At 46.1% G+C, this 13652-nt stretch overlaps 1 protein-coding gene across 4 annotated transcripts in view; it reads right to left on the bottom strand.

Annotated features, from left to right (window-relative positions):
- Positions 1-3764: 3764 nt before the first annotated feature.
- Positions 3765-13652, bottom strand: part of SLC24A1 (solute carrier family 24 member 1) — a 31889-nt gene continuing 22001 nt past the window's right edge. For 2 of the 4 annotated variants that reach the window (XM_054716117.1, XM_054716116.1), the window contains 7 exons: positions 11723-11809; positions 10613-10704; positions 7335-7518; positions 6811-7139; positions 5978-6067; positions 4961-5127; positions 3765-4014 (listed from right to left, as the gene is read on the bottom strand). In XM_054716117.1, the coding sequence (XP_054572092.1) occupies positions 3765-4014; positions 4961-5127; positions 5978-6067; positions 6811-7139; positions 7335-7518; positions 10613-10704; positions 11723-11809 (1199 nt within the window). The remainder of the gene's footprint in view (positions 4015-4960; positions 5128-5977; positions 6068-6810; positions 7140-7334; positions 7519-10612; positions 10705-11722; positions 11810-13652) is intronic. The other 2 variants (XM_054716118.1, XM_054716119.1) reach the window with 2 other exon arrangements.

Below are 13652 nucleotides of genomic sequence, written 5' to 3' on the forward strand. Positions count from 1 at the left end.
GCTGACGCTCTATCCACTGAGCCAAACCGGTTTCGGCGATGATTTTCTTTTTAAACGTAGAACTGTGATAGACCACTGGAGCGACTGATAGAATTTTCTTTAAATGAAATTCTCCAGGTTTTACCTGCTCATCACAGGGAAGGGCCTAAAGAGCAGAAGCAGTGCCTTGGGTGTGTGGGCAGCCTTAGGCCAGGGGGTCCTGCTGGTTCTAGAGATCCCCCTTCCCCAGGGATAGACAGCCTGATCATGAGCTCTTTCCCTGCACCTTTTATAGAGACCAGTCCCACCTGCAGCAGGATCTGCCCACAAAAAAGGGGTCAGAACCAAGGGTATTCTTTGACATATAAGGTCGACCAGTTCTTCATTGTATCTACCAGGCTTTGCTCAGAATATTACATTCCAATTCTGGCTGCCTTTGGTATTCAATCCTATATAATAAAGAGGTAATATGCAAATTAACCCTCACGCTGTCACAAGATGGCTGCGCCCACAACGAAGACGGGGTTCCCATAACACAGGATGGCTGCGCCCACAGTGGAGGTGGGGTTCTTGTAACGAGTGATCAGCAGGGACCTGAGGCTGTGTGGCGCCGGGGAGGGGGGACCTGAGACTGTGCCTCCCACTCAGCAGGGCTTGATGGAGGACCTCAAGCCGCACCCCCCCACCCAGTGGAGCTTGACAGGGGACCTCAAGGCGCGCCCCCCGCCCTGGTGCCAGGCCAGGGGACCTCAGGCCATGCCCCCCACCTGGCGGGGCTTTATGGGGGACCTCAAGGTGCGCCCCTCGCCCCGGCACCAGGCCGGGAGACCTCAGGCCGCACCCCCCCAACCCAGCAGGGCTTGATGGGGGACCTGAGGCTGTGCCCCAAGCCTGGTGGGGCTTGACAGGGGTGGGGCCGGCTGAGTCTGGGTCTCGCGATTTAGAGGTGCACGTGGGTGGACAGGGACTTGACTCTGGGACCCATAGCACACCGCAGACTCTGACAGGAGGAAGATTTTCATATACATTTTACTAATTTTCTTTCATCTCTGACACTTCTATTATAGAGAAAGGGCAAATAGTAATATTAAAATATTTCCTCTAATTAATTCCCTTTTAATGTGCACGAATTTTGTGCACTGGGCCACTAGTCTTTAAATAAATGATAATTATGGTATAGACAGTGTTATAAAAGGCCAAGCCTATAATTTGATAGAAACATTTTCAGAAGAGAGTACAATATATTGTTCACAGTGTATAGTAACAATTTAAACATATACCAATTTTCCTAAGTTTGGAATGTAGCCTTTTTTTCTGGTACTATGTAGAATTTTAACCCGTTAAATTAGAACGAGTTTCACATTATTAGAAATTTGGCCTAAGTCCATCAAGAAAATGCAACCTCATGGGGAATGAAGGAGAAACCATCTGTTCAGACAGTCTTCCAATTCAGACACCCTTGTGGGGACAGTTCGGACTTTCTAGACTGAATGAATGATCTAGAATACAGATTACTCTGTATTCTGTCCTGCTATCTTTTCATATCACATCTGTTCTGCCTATCAGATGAAAGGACCATCTCAACATTATCTTAAAAATACATTTTAAGATGGTATTTTATCTCTAAAACAGCACAATTTTAATAAATTATAGATCTGTAAATGTATGACAAAAATTTTAACTTCCAAGCATCTTTTAGAAGTTACATAAGTTTTCCATCTCCCTAAAATCTCTCTCTCCTTTTCCTCTTGAATTCCTACTCACCCATCAAGACCCAGCTTTCATTTTACATGCTTACCCCTTTCTATCATAGTGTAAAGTTATCAGAACTTCCTTTCTAGGCAAAGAGAAGTGCCAAAAATTCAGTACACTGATTAGGAAAAGGTTGTTAACTCATTAGAGTTGATTTTAATCATGAAGCAGCTTTATCATTACAGAACATTTCACTGTCCATCACTCCCCACTCAGTCATTCTGGGGAAGAGCGTCAGGTCCCTGGCCATCAGTGGGGAGGAATTCCCCGTGGCTAGCTGGAATTGGCTGCTGAAACCAGGTTGGTGGCCAGAGTTTTGGCATTGGGATCTCCCTCCTTAGGTCTTGGCATGTGGAGACTGGGCACTGCAGGAGCATCAGGAATGAGGATAACTAACTTCAGAATATGGAATTTGAATATGATTCCATATTCTTCATCAGTCTTTTCTGGAGCATTCTGACCATGTTTGTAAAATACCAGTGGGACTCACAATTTATTGAAATTGAATAAAAGTCATTTCTAAGGAACATGAATCCTGGGGTAGTGAGGCTATTAATTAAATTAACCCAAACTCAAGATGGATTATGGACTGAAGTACTTTCTTTGAACGCAGCCCATCAACACCAAAATGTTTGATTTTTTTTTATATATGACATCTGTCCTGCTATCTTCTAGTCTTCAGTGAATCCTCTCTCGTGTTGTAAATAAAGCTCTATTTACCATCATAATCTACAGTCCCCTCAGCTCCCTTTGCTCTGAAACCAGGGACATAGAACTATTTCATTTCTCATGTGTCCCTTGATGCTAGTAAAAGCAGTAAGCATTGGTGTTTAATATACAAGCACTTCAAATTCCACATGAAATGTTTAAACAACCACACGCTTTTTAAAAACAAGTGTCTTTTGCACTAGCTATCTTGGAAGTAGAAATACTTTTGTTCTCAACTGTGTTGCCATTGTGCTAAGCATGTTGGGGATTTCTCCTTTGTGGTTGCCTTAATATCCACTTGTAAGCCACACAAGACACCTATCTTCTTGCTTTATAATCCCATCTAGGTTAACATACAAAAGTGGCATCGCCCCACTGGGTCTCTTACTTTATAAACCAGACTTGGCTCTACTGACTGATCTCTTACCTTCTCACTCACTAGGAGCAGCTGTACTGTTGGGTGAGAATATGCTGGAGAGGCAGAGCCAGGACCAACCACTGTGTTATATGTCTAATCCCTCAAGGAGACCACTTGATGGAGACACACTAACCTGGATTTTCTAATAAGTACATATTTTTAAATAGCCCTTAGAGTAGTTTTCCTTCTCTAATATCCAGGCCTTCCAATTCAAAGGCAAATTACAAATTTTAATTTCTTGGGTTACTTTAACTTCACTTTTCAGAAATGCAATAAGAGCTAATGTAATCATTTTAAGCTATGTGTATTGGTACACATCTTACTAATGATAATTGATTCCTGTATATTTCGTTTTTTCCTATAGCCTTAGCTCTTAAACTCACCAGTAACTGAACCAGTGGTGATTACAAACCTGGTTTTGAACCTCATGTTTTGAACAGAAAAAGAGGAGACAGTGAAGTGTAGCATGTGCTTGGGGCAGGATCCAGGAGGATCAGGTGGAGACCACATCTGCATCTTTTGGATTAAATAATTTAAGCAGCCCTTAATCAGGAATACGTGAGCTTGGTGGCTTGTCTTATTGTGCCTGTCCCAACCCTCCAGTTAGCTCATGTAGAAAACCCTCTGACTCCAGGGGTCCTTTTACTGGAGTCCATGTGACGGTTGTCTGAGGCAGGAAGGGCTGGAACTCCATATACCCCCCGACCCCAGAAGTGAGATTCTTAATCCACAAAGAGCTGCAGGTGTTTCCAACGATAACCTTACTCCTGTATCACATTGACATCAGATGCTCTCAGCCTCTCAGTTCCCTCTCCTGGATCATGTTCATTCATCAATGTACCAAGAGGTACAGTAACTTCTGGCATGGTTTTCTGATCCATGTCCACTTTGAGCAACAGTGACTGACTCAGATAGATACAGGACAGGATATGATTCGATCTTCTAACATCACACTGATTATCAGGAATACAAAGTAAAGGAGGAACATTGTGAAGCCCAGGATCTTGTTCATTCTCCATTTGCACGATGCAATTGAAGAGATCACAAACAGGAGCATGAGCAAAAGCAGGACGATGGCACAGAACAAGCCATTGCTGCTGACTGGAACAGGCTGTAGTCCATTGGTAAGAGAGAACAGCAACCAGGGAACCGGCAGGCTGTGAGATTGAAGAAACAATGAGTATTTTTCATGTTTATAATCATCCCATATACTTAAACTGTATTTTACAATTTACAAAGCACTCATTTTTACACACACACACACACACACACACACACACACACACAATCTATGAAATAGAGCAGAAAATATTAGCCCCATTTCACAGAAGAGGATACCAAGGTTCAGGAAAGTTCAATTACATGCCCTTGGGCTCACAGCTAATAACTGGGAGAGCCTGGATTAAAACTGAACTTTTCTAGGTCTGAGTGTTTTTTTCTTCATACTAAATGACTTCTGTATGACTAACCCGATATGTTGATGTGTGACTCTAATCTCTAAATTTTTATGATAAGGCCCAGCTCAGGATAGCATTCCTTTAAATTACTTAGGGATCAGGGCTCTCCTATGCCCTTTCCCAGCCCCACCCATACACACAAATTCAAATTAATGAAACCAAAGCCACCACTCAAGTCCAGGACATGACTAGGGAAATGAAAATAGGCCAGGTAAGGGAATGGGTGCAGCAGGATGCAGCATTTGCTTGTTTATACAAAATGCTTTTAGAGGTGGCAGGAACCCAAATGCAAAGGAACAAGAACATCAGGAAGTGAGACTGAGTCATTGTCCCAACCCCACCTCCACCACCTTGCAGGTCAGTGAGCAGAGCATTTGGTGGTATTTAGTAATGGAATTTAATGGACTTCATTTTTCAACTCATCTATAAATTCCAGTCAGTTACATTGCAGGCAGCATTTTAGTTCTATTATCTCATCTGTCTGTGATTAATGAAGGGAGAATACTTTGTTGCCTTATAGAAACTAATACTATAAATGCCCTTTTATTCCATGTATAATGAACGAAGCAGAAAACCAGTGAACAGAGCCAACACAAGGTTTTCCAGTCTTACTTAATATTCCTTAAAAAGCACCTTTGCCACTCACCCCACGGTGATGTCAAATATGTTACTGCCCACAGAGCTTGACACGGCCATGTCTCCCAGGCCTTTCCGAGCAACAATCACACTGGTGATGAGGTCAGGAATTGATGTGCCTGCTGCCAGGATCGTCAAACCCATAATCTCTTCAGAAATCCCTATTGTTTCACCAACCTGGTAAACAGTAACAGTAATAAAAAAAAAAAAAAAACACGGCAACAGCAAGTGGAAAATCTGAGGCTCTTCCACATACTACTTTGTGCAAACCCAACACCTCCCATGGAGCTCAGCACACTCCCACGGTCTGAGTAAGGCAGGGTCATGGCAGAACTGACAGCTGGGGAGATGGAGGCCTCTGCTCAAGGCTTCAGAGAATGACTCTGCTCTTATCTAAGATGGACTAAAAGTTCATCGATAATACCACCTGCCACTGACATTCAAACAACAGTACATCTACTTCTAAAAGAACTGCCCTCCAAAGATCTGTTCATGTCACATTTCCATTTCCAGAAGCATGGACACCTGCCATATGCCAGGAACTAAGAGCTGCAGAGAAGAGTATAAGCAGTACAACACTGACCCTACTCTCAGCCTAGTGCAGGGAAAAAGATCATAAACAACGATTACAGCTCTGTGCTGGTGCAATAGTCCAAGTAGAACAGAAAAGCCATGGGCACTCAGAGGATTAAAATGCCAGAGACAGGGCAAAACTGTGCTTGCTCTCACGAGTGTGTACAATTCACCAGGTGGGGAAGAGTGGGCGATGCATGGCAGAGAAAGCAGGGAACAGGGCGATGAGCAGATTGTGGAGGGCCTTCTAGGTCATGCTGCATGTGAATGTAAGGAAAGCCACACTTGAAAAGTACTGCATTCACTGGAATAAAAAGGCTGCCTTTACAAACAATGTAGAAACTACAAATGCACTTGATCCTCACCATTCCCTAAGCACTGGAAATTCACCCTGAAGGGAAAAAGTGGCCTTTGAACTTGCTGATACAGGATTTAGTTCCTGCTTTTTACTCACCTGGTGAGCCCACCACACCATAAGGTATGAGAACATGGCTATCCACATGATGGATCCCAGGAAGGTGAAAACAAAGAACTTTCTAGACTCCTATGTGAAAGTATGAAAAGAAAGAGACGTGAGTTTCAGAGGCTAAAGGTCTTTGGCCCTTTTGAGAGAGCCCCAGAATCAGTGACGAGCTCTGCTGGAGGGATGATGGAGAGGATCTGGAGATGAAATCTGTTTCCAGTGAGGACCCTGACATAGCAGGGAAAGGATGGGGTTGGTGGCCCGCAGGGGAGTTCAGTCAGTAGGGTGTTCAGTAGTCTCCAAACAGAAGAGCTATTTGCTTGACCCAGAACCAAGCCAATCGAGGTATTAGATTTGGCTTTTGCAACCTCTCTCTGCCCTACCCATCTCCAGACCCAGAGACAGAATATGGATGGCCTTTGGGTGGGGTATGCTAGTCAGATTTTTCCCTATAAATAGGAATGCTGGGAAGAAATGGCACTTATCACTTTGGGTTTTCACAGTAACCCTGTGAAATATAGAGGGGTGTGGTGGCATCATTCCTATATTAACATCAGTATACTGAAACAGGAGTCAAGGAGGAACTAGTTCACATTGCTTATAGTGGTGGAAATAAGCACATTCTAGGGCCTCACAAGCCCATTGGTATATCCCCCTAGATGCATGGTCCCCTCCAGAGCTGCAAATTCCAACCCAGATCCTCTCTGTGGTTGAGCCCTGCCAAGCTGGTTGACCCTGTCCTCTCCCTCCGCTTGGGTGGAATGCCTAGAGACCCACAGCCTCTCTGGAGACAGACAGTCTAGGGTATGGCTGGGCAAACTCACCAGCCTCCGGACGTCGGGCACTGTCAGCCACAGTGGGAACACAATGGGCAGGAGGAAGAGGTAAATAGCCTGCTTCTGCCGGGTCTCAGGCCACTCCAGAGACAAAGGCTCCTCGTTTTCTTCCTCTTCATCCTCCTCTTCCTCATCCTCATCCTCATCCTCATCCTCCTCTTCCTCTTCACTGTCACCTCCATCACCTCCTCCTTCACTATTTGTACCTTTCTCATCACTTTTGGCTTCACCTTGATTTTCAGCATTGAAGACCTGCTCTTCGGTTTCACCATCACCTTTCATTTTGCCATCTTCTTCTGCTGGGAGTTCACCTTCATCTTCATCATTTTCTTTTATTTCTGCTTGGACTTCACTCTTGTTCTCTTCATGTTCACCATCACCTCCATCACCGCCCCCTTTACCATCTGTACCTTTCTCATCACTACTGGTTTCACCTTGATTTCCAGCATTGAATCCCTGCTCTTCACTGCCGCCTTTCACTTCACCAGCATCTCCTTCTGTTTGCGGTTCACCTTCACGTTCATCATTTCTTTTTCTTTCTGCTTGGATTTCACCTTCATTGTCTCCTTTCCCTTCTGCTTCAGTTTCACCTTCACCTTCTAGCTGAGTTTCACCTCCATTTTCACCTTCACCAGGAGCTTCAACCTCTTTGCCTGCCATTACACCTGTGCTCTCAGCTCCAGCCACATCTCCTTCCTGCAATCCAAAGCCAACCGATTAACGTAACTTCTCTGCTTGTTTTCTTTCCCAGTTTCTTCCTATTATTTTTGTTGTTGTTCTCTAAGAATATAACTAAAAACTCTTGTATGAGGAGAAAACCAGTGCAATTACTCAGCAAAATTCCCCTTCATAACATTCCTACCCAGTGGTTGTGTAATCTTTATTTGAGCATTTCCAGGGATGGAAAACTCACCAGAAGAAGCTCCTGCCATCTTTGGCAACTCTGCTTGGTTTGAAGTTCATATTTATACCAAGGAGCTACCCTCTGTGTCTAGGTTTACTCTTTGGAGATGCATAGAACAAAGCTAATCACTCTTCCACAAGACAGCTCTTCCCTGCATTAGAGATACCCAGGTCCTTCTGTCATCCCCCCATAATGGCCTAGAGCCTCATCCCCAGCTTGGTGAACTCATTCTAATTAGCTTATATCCCGTGAGGAGGCTTCTAAACCTGAACACAGAACACTGCACAGAGTTTAATAGGATTATCGCTCTCCTTGTCTTAGATATTATGTTTCCATTAATATTGCATGATATCTTTTGGTGATTATATAACATTGCTGTGTCCACTAAACTCCTAAACTATTATATTACATCATATGTATAAATTGATGATAATACCTACTTATTGATGGCTTTTAAGTGCCAGGCACCCTGCTAAGTGATATAATAATAGCTAGCAATTACTATGTTTCATGAGCAATTAATTAATGATATAGATAGAATTAACCCACCTGATGGATGGAAAAACTAGGGTACAGAGTGATTAAATAACTTGCCCATGGTCCACACAGTTTGTGATAAAGTTGGGATTTGGATATGAATAGTTCAACTCTTGGCCTCTTAACCACCAACCTACCCTGTTTTGCAAATGCCAGGGCCAAATGAGATCTTTGGTTCCCAAACCTTACAGTGTAGGAAGCTTATTAGAAATACATATTTCTGCCCTGGCTGGCCTGGCTCAGTTGGTTGCGTTATCCCATGCACCAAAAGGTTCCCGTTAAGATTCCCGGTCAGGGCACTTGCCTGGGTTGCAGGCTCAGTCCCGGGGAGGATCAATGTTTTGCTTTCAAATTGATGTTTCCCTCTTCCTTTCCCTTCTTCTCTCTTTAAAAATCAATTTTAAAATCTTAAAAAAGAAAGAAAGAAAGAAAGAAAGAAAGAAAGAAAGAAAGAAAGAAAAAAGAAAGAAAGAAAGACACATTTCCTTGCCCCACCTGGACCAACTGAATTAGAATATTTGGGACTGGAAGCCAGGAATCTATTTTAACATGCTCACTAGTGCTCCCAACAAGTCCATCTGCAGACCAGTGTTTGGGAACCGTGGACTGATTCCATGCACTCTAAAGCCATTGATTCTGAGGGTCCTCAGATTAGGCTCTCAACTAACTATAACAACATGCTGATCCAAACAAACAAATGGCCTGGACTGTGTGCTCATGGAGTATGTTTTCTATAACAAATTTCATGACATAGCCAACCCCCAAGGGATGCTCAGTGAGTCTCAAACTCTGCTGCATATTAAAGTCACCTGGAGATTTTTAAAACATTCATGCCCTTAATTGATTGAGGATGAGGCCTGGGCATTTTTTAAGCTCCCCCAAATTACTCTATTATGCAACCAGGGTTAAGAACCCCTGATGAAGTCAAATATTAGTCTCTGTAAGTCTTTGCTTTGAATTGGGAATGAAGCGTGAGATTTTAGTCTGAAGTTATTCCTGACTCCCTCACAGCCCCATCAGGAGAGGTTTCCTGGAGAAGACGACAAGTCATTTAAATCCATAGGTACGGGAGTGTCTGCCCAGCCTGTACCCTCTTCTCTAAAAACTGCCGCCCCTAATGTCCCTTCTTCTTTGTTGAAGTCAAAGCACCCCACCTTTCCCTGCCACCGCTGATTGGACACTGGATCCCTGCCCCATGACCTGGTTCGAACGAATTTTCTCTCTTCTGTGACTAGTAGCCAATCACTGGTTGATCCCCCTGTAGACTGGAGAACTAGGGTAGTGGTTTAGGGCTGTGTGAGCTAATAAGGAAGCAAATGGAGCCAGGCTACTAGGAAAGCATGCACACAGAGGAGGGCATGTGAGGGAGAGCCATACATGGAGTGAGAAGCCTCCAGGATCACAGATACTGTCTCAGGCCTAGGTCCAGCTCCTGGGGACACCAAGCTTCACTTCCTGCCCTGGGGTTCCTCCTAATCCCTTTTAACTGAGCTGGCTGTCCGGGACCTACTCAGGACACTCATGATACCATGAAGATGTCTTAGACACTGAACCCAAATTGCTGGCTTGAGTGCTTTTGAGTGTCAAGTTTAAAAAAACACGCACAGCGATGGAACCTGCAAACTGATTGTTAATTGTGCCCTGAGTTTCTCTCTGTGAGGGAAACAGAGATGACTCAGAATTGGATCCTGCCTTCAGGAACCTCACCATCTAGCAGGGGAACCAAGAGAGAGTACAAGGAAGACAGTGATAAGAGCCCTCGGAGAGGAACAATGTACCATAGGCATTCAGATTGGATGGATGGGGAAGCCTTACAGCAAAGGAGGCATGTGCACGTGCCAGGAGGCAGGTTAGGATATCTGAAGAAGAAGGAAAAGGCATTCTAGGGGGAGGAAACCATCTGGGCCCAGGTAGAAAAGCATGGAGACAAGAAGTCCAGTTTGGCTGTAGCAGGTGGGAGAGGCCGAGGCTGTAAAGACGGCAGTATCAGAACTCAGGAAGTCCAGTGGACAAGGCCAAGATGCCTTGGAAGGTTCCAAGGCCTTTAGCCAGCACCCTCACCCTGGCATTTTGAGCTGACTGGTCTCATCGTCCCTGAGTTGCTGAGAGACCCCTAACAGTTATTTCTTACGTTTTTACAGCATGTGACAGTTGGCAACACATTCTCATATATGTTCTCTGACTCGCACTCAGGTGTGAGGGTGAATTAACTGGCCCCATGAAGAATCTCCTCTTCGCAATGCTTACCCCAGAGGAATGAACCTCAGACCTTCAGGAAGGAAGACTTTTTGGTCAAGTCCTTCCCTGGGCCTCTCACACTCCTCTACCTGGGAAGAGGCTTGTGCCTACCTGACCGCCAGGATCCTCCTCCTGATCTCCCTTGACGTCTGGAGCAGGGGCTGCTGTGACCTTGACCGCAGGGAGCTGGGTTGGCTCCTCCTCTTTAAAGGATAAACATGGGATAGGTCAGAAGAGTGCCAGGTGTGGAGGGCAGCTAATAGAGACTGATGCGAGTGGCTACAGGGCTATTGGACTTGTCCACTTCCTTATCTCAGAAGGGGAATTTCTTGTTGATAGAAAAAGTAAAATGATGTGATGTGAACTGCTATTGTCCTTTCCGCAGAGATATGTACAGATGAGAGGACAGCTGGGAAATGGCAATCCTTGCTCCCTCTGTATTCGCAGACATTTCCATCCGGGCCAGTATAGGCAACTGGAACAGAGAGAGGGTAAAGCCCCAGCCCTAAGGATCTGACCTTTCCCCCTGCCAGCTGCATGGAGAGGACCCTAACCATTTCAAAGACAGCAGCTAGGAAGCATTGACAAGTCTGGAGAGCTGGGTTTAGGTACAGGCTCTTTCGCTTCTTGGCTGTGTGGCTTTGGGAAAGTCACGTGACCTCTTTGAGCCTCCGTTGTCTATAGGATGGCGTCTATAGAATGGGAACGACCACTGCTGCTCCACCTCCCTCCAAGGGTCACTGAGTACAACAGGTCGTCCTGGTGTGCAGCATAGAGCACACAGGGCAGTAGCTGTCTCACGCTCCCTGTCCAGCTGCCACACAGATGCTGGGTTTCTGTGTCACCAGGCCCCTGGTGGCCTTTCCTCACTGGGGTTGCTGGTCTCAGACCAATCCCTAGCAGAACTATCCTTGTGTAGAAGTGGCAGGAAGAAGAACTAGAGTCCAATATAGTCTAATTTGGGACAAGATTTAGCAAAAACAGAAGTGGGAGTTCAACAACCTTCAGTCTGGCCTTGCCTACCCCACGTAAGGAGAGTACCGAGGGAACAGTACAGGACTGCCTGGGGAAGAGGGACCCTGGACTACAGCGAAGTGCAGGCAGCACCAGCTCACCACTCCAGCTGACTGGCTCAGAGGGGCCAAGAGCCCCGCCTCAGCCCTGTCAGATAGGAAGAAGGAAGGGGCAGGAGAAAACCTGCTGGTCTCACCATCCTCTCACCTTCTGGTTGGCTCTCTGCTTTGGCCTGAGGCTTGGATTTGGCCTCCTGATTCAAGCTCTCCTCGTCCCTGTTCTTGGAGGAGCGTGCTGCAAATGCAAAAGGAAGCATCTCTGGGACCAAAGTGTCCCCGCCGCACCCTTCAGTTAGACTGGTGGCCTAGCAGCCAGAGCAGCTCAAGTGCATGGGCAAAGGCTGGCCTGGGAGCTATGATGTCTGGATTCTAGTCCTACTAGGCTTGTCAAGGTGCCCAGTTCCCAACTTTTGTCTTCCTTTCCCTGCACTGTCACTAACTGGCTGTGACCTTGAGCAAGTCACTGGTAAAATAACATGGTTAGTGTTGGGGGCAACAAATAGGATTTAATTCCTTTGTGAGCCCAAGTGATGGCTGCCTGAGTGCTGAATTGAGGAGAATCCTCATCCAGGTCTGGTAGGAGAGTGCCAGGATTGATTGGGGGTGTCTGCACTGGGCGGGGAATGGAGAAATAATGACAGAGAGATGTTTCTGCCATGCTTGGACTAGATAATGTGTAAGGACCTTTACAGCTTACTTTCTATAAATCTACTAAAAGCTTTGCTATAACTGCAGGGGCACTGCTGGCAGCCATATTCCTGAGCCTTCCCTCTCAGTGGCAAGGGGGAAGTAGCTGCTCACCAAGCTCCTTGCCACACCCTTTTTGACCCCAGACACCTGGAATCCAAACAGGGCCCCCTTCAGATCCCCGTGCACATGCTTTGCTGGAGACCCTCAGAGCACTGTGCTCAGAATGGCGCTGCCCTGGTTTCCAGGCAAGAAAAATGGAGAGGGCAGCTCTTTCAGTGTGACTGTGATCCAGGAAACATGCAAAGTGCTTTCCATGTGTCATTTCAGGTGGGAGGCACAGAGACTGAGGTGCAGGGGCCATGAAGGTCCCCCTCACAGCCGTGTAGCGTGGGAAGGTGAGGATAATGATACACATGATAGAACAAAGTGGTGCCCTGGAGTCTATTCTGAATCCCGTGCTGGCTCTGCCCTGTGAACTCTGGGTGACCTTGGAAAGTCTGCGTATCCTCTCTAAGCCTCAGCGTCCCTACTCTAAAAAGGCAGCACCATGATATACATGATGTGGGTATCCACGAGACAAAATAAATAAAAATACTGTAATTCCTGCAATTAAATATTATTATCTCAGCTCAGATTCTGAAACTAGACAACTCAATTTGAATCCCAGTTCTTCCACTTGCTAGCCATGGACCGAGCTGAGTAATTCCTTAACCTCTCTGTCCTTCAGATTCTTCATCTGTAAAATCTGACAGACTTGTTGAAGGAATAAATTGATTGATACATCAACTTGCTTCAAACAGCACGGAGCACCTAGAAAGCACTGCATCAGGTTTAGCTATGACAATAACGATGAACTGACCCAGGAGTTGAGAGCAGCTGTCCCACTGAGTCTGCAGCCATGGGGCACCATGTTCCAGAGGGTTTGGGCAGGTGCGATCTGGAAAACTGGGTGGATCAAGCTTAGCCTTGATGGGCAGGAAACATTAACGGGTCTGGAACTTCCTCCTCTCAGCCTGTGTCCTGCATTCTCACAGGAGGTTCAGCTGCAGCCCCTCTGGCAACGGGCTCCACTGCTCTGGCGTGTGTGGTCCCTTGAAGTTTCCTGGTGGGCCTGCCCAGGAGGTCCTTGTCAGGACTGAGATGTCAGGAAGCGGGCACTCCACTGCCTCCTTCATCCAAACAAATCCAGCGCCCCCTTGGCAGGGATCAAGCACTGGCATCTTCTGTTGAGCGACACGTAGCTGTTGTCAAAGAGGGCTCCCCTGGTTCCAGGCCTGGCACTGAGAATATCTGCCCGCTGTTAGCTGGGGGGCTGGCAAGAAAACCAAGTTCCCCTCTTTCCTTTTCATCCCTCCTCACACACCCTACCCTCTCACTTCTCATACCCC

Source organism: Eptesicus fuscus, chromosome 5, assembly GCF_027574615.1.
Source record: "Eptesicus fuscus isolate TK198812 chromosome 5, DD_ASM_mEF_20220401, whole genome shotgun sequence".
Taxonomy (NCBI): Eukaryota; Metazoa; Chordata; class Mammalia; order Chiroptera; family Vespertilionidae; genus Eptesicus; species Eptesicus fuscus.